This window comes from Haliaeetus leucocephalus, unplaced genomic scaffold (genome assembly GCF_000737465.1).
Source record: "Haliaeetus leucocephalus isolate CR32 unplaced genomic scaffold, Haliaeetus_leucocephalus-4.0 Scaffold186, whole genome shotgun sequence".
Lineage (NCBI taxonomy): Eukaryota > Metazoa > Chordata > Aves > Accipitriformes > Accipitridae > Haliaeetus > Haliaeetus leucocephalus.
Window position 1 is genome coordinate 917,671 of NW_010972622.1, and position 1,854 is coordinate 919,524.

The 1,854-nt window shown below is 72.9% G+C and overlaps 1 protein-coding gene across 1 annotated transcript in view; it reads right to left on the reverse strand.

Annotated features, from left to right (window-relative positions):
• The window catches only part of STAT2 (signal transducer and activator of transcription 2, 113kDa), a 5,707-nt gene extending 3,984 nt beyond the window's left edge, over positions 1-1,723 (reverse strand). The window contains exons 1-7 of the mRNA XM_010565186.1: positions 1,671-1,723; positions 1,051-1,236; positions 806-937; positions 580-730; positions 411-509; positions 248-340; positions 96-174 (exon numbers count right to left, since the gene is read on the reverse strand). Coding sequence (XP_010563488.1) covers positions 96-174; positions 248-340; positions 411-509; positions 580-730; positions 806-936 — 553 coding nt within the window. The 5' untranslated portion in view covers position 937; positions 1,051-1,236; positions 1,671-1,723. The remainder of the gene's footprint in view (positions 1-95; positions 175-247; positions 341-410; positions 510-579; positions 731-805; positions 938-1,050; positions 1,237-1,670) is intronic.
• Between the last annotated feature and the right edge of the window lie 131 nt (positions 1,724-1,854).

Consider the following 1,854-nt stretch of genomic DNA (forward strand, 5'->3'; position numbering starts at 1 on the left):
GGTACGAGCAGGGGGCGGGGGGGGGGGGCGGGGGGGGGCGCGCAGGGCAGCGCTGTCCCACATCTGCCCCTGGGGCGGGCAGGATTGAGCCTTACCTGGCAGGTAGTGCACCTTGAAGCAGAAGTCGAAGGCGTCCTGCAGGTCCTCCAAGTGCCGGAAGGCGCGTTCGGCCTCCTGGGGGCAGAGGGGGGGTGAGGGGCCGGGCAGCCCCCAGGGGCCTGGAGGTGGGGGCCAGGGGGGCCATTACCTGCAGGGCCACATGGAACTCGGCCAGGCGCCGCCGGATCTGCTGCTCCCGGTCACTCTCCGGGGGTGTGCCAGGGGCCGGGGCAGCCCCACCCTGCGGAGACATGGGGCGTCGGGCAGTGGCTGGCAGGACCCCGCGAGGTGGGGGGGGGGCCCCGGCCTACCTGCTCCCCCGCCTGCCCCAGGCGCAGGATCCGTCGCTCCTCCTGCAGCAGGTTAGCCACCAGGTTGGCGAACTTCTCCGGACACTCCTCGAACTCGGCCTGCGGAAGGGCCGGGGGGTCAACGGGACACAGAGACCCCCAGACCCCTTGCCCCAGCCCCACCACCCACCTGGAGGTCACGGCGGGCCTTGCGCAGGTTGTGCTTCAGCATGAAGTCCTCGTCGCCCAGCCCCGGGCTGCCCAGGCGCTCACCCAGCAGCGCCAGCAAGGAGTGGAAGAGCATCCGGGCATGGGACGAGAGTGGCTCGACTGCCTGGCGCCTACGGCATCGAGGGCTCAGCACCGGCCCGGCACACACCAGCCAGCACAGCCCCCAGCCCCAGCCCTCCTGTTACCAGTTCTGGTCCTCGATCCAGGCGGCCAGGCACTGCCGCACCGCCATGGGCAGCTCCGCCCTGGCGTACAGCTGGTGGACCTGCTCCAGGTAGGCGTTGGCCAAACTCTGCACCTCCTGCCACTGCGCCATGCTGGGGGGCAGGGGGCATCAGGGCGGTCCTGCCAACCCCCCGGCCACAGCACGACCGGTGGATGCAAAACCAGCGCCCGCACGACCCACGAGGCACCCCTGCGCCCCACGTACCTGCCTGCAGCACGATGGTCCCGTGAGTCCCTCTGGTCCGGCTTGGCTGTGGGTGCCTCTGCTCTGGCTCAGCTGCAGGTGGTCCCACGGGTCCCTCTGCTCTGGTTCAGCTGCGGGTGGTCCCACGGGTCCCCCTGCTCCGGCTCAGGCTGGGCCACAGGAGCACCGCGGCCTGGCAGCCCTGTCCTGGGGTGGGAGGAAGGGATGAGCTGCAGCAGAGGTTTCCCACCCAGGGCCGAGTGCCCGGGGGCCGAGCTCTCCCGAGCTGCAGGGGCCAGGGACACATGCACCCCCCCTCCTCCCCAAGGGCCCCCTGCACACCCTGTGCAGCACCCCAGGCCCCCTCCCCAGAGGCACCCCTAGACCGGTCCCCGCTCGCACCCCCACGGACACTGCCCAGACAGGGCCTCCGCACCCCAAAGCGTCCCCCCTGCAGGGATCCCGGGGGGGTGGGTGCCCCCGGACACCCCCCGCCCCAGGGAGACACCCCCAAGGGACCCCCCGAGGGCGATCCCTGTGTGCTCCCCAACCGACATCCCCTACCTGCGGGCCCCCCCCGCCCCCGGAACGGCGCCCTTGCAGCCGGGACCCCCGGGACCCCCCCGGGGCCGCGCTCCCACCTCGGCGCCCTCGGCGGCTCCCGGCTGCCGGGGCAGGAAGGCGCGGAGGCCACGCCTCATCCCCGCTCTGCGCGGCGATTGGCGAAGCGCGGCGGCCAGACCACGCCTCCCCGATGAGGAGATAGGGGTTCCAGCGGCGTTGCCGGCTTCCCCGAAATGACGTCAGGGGGCGGGACCGAGGGGG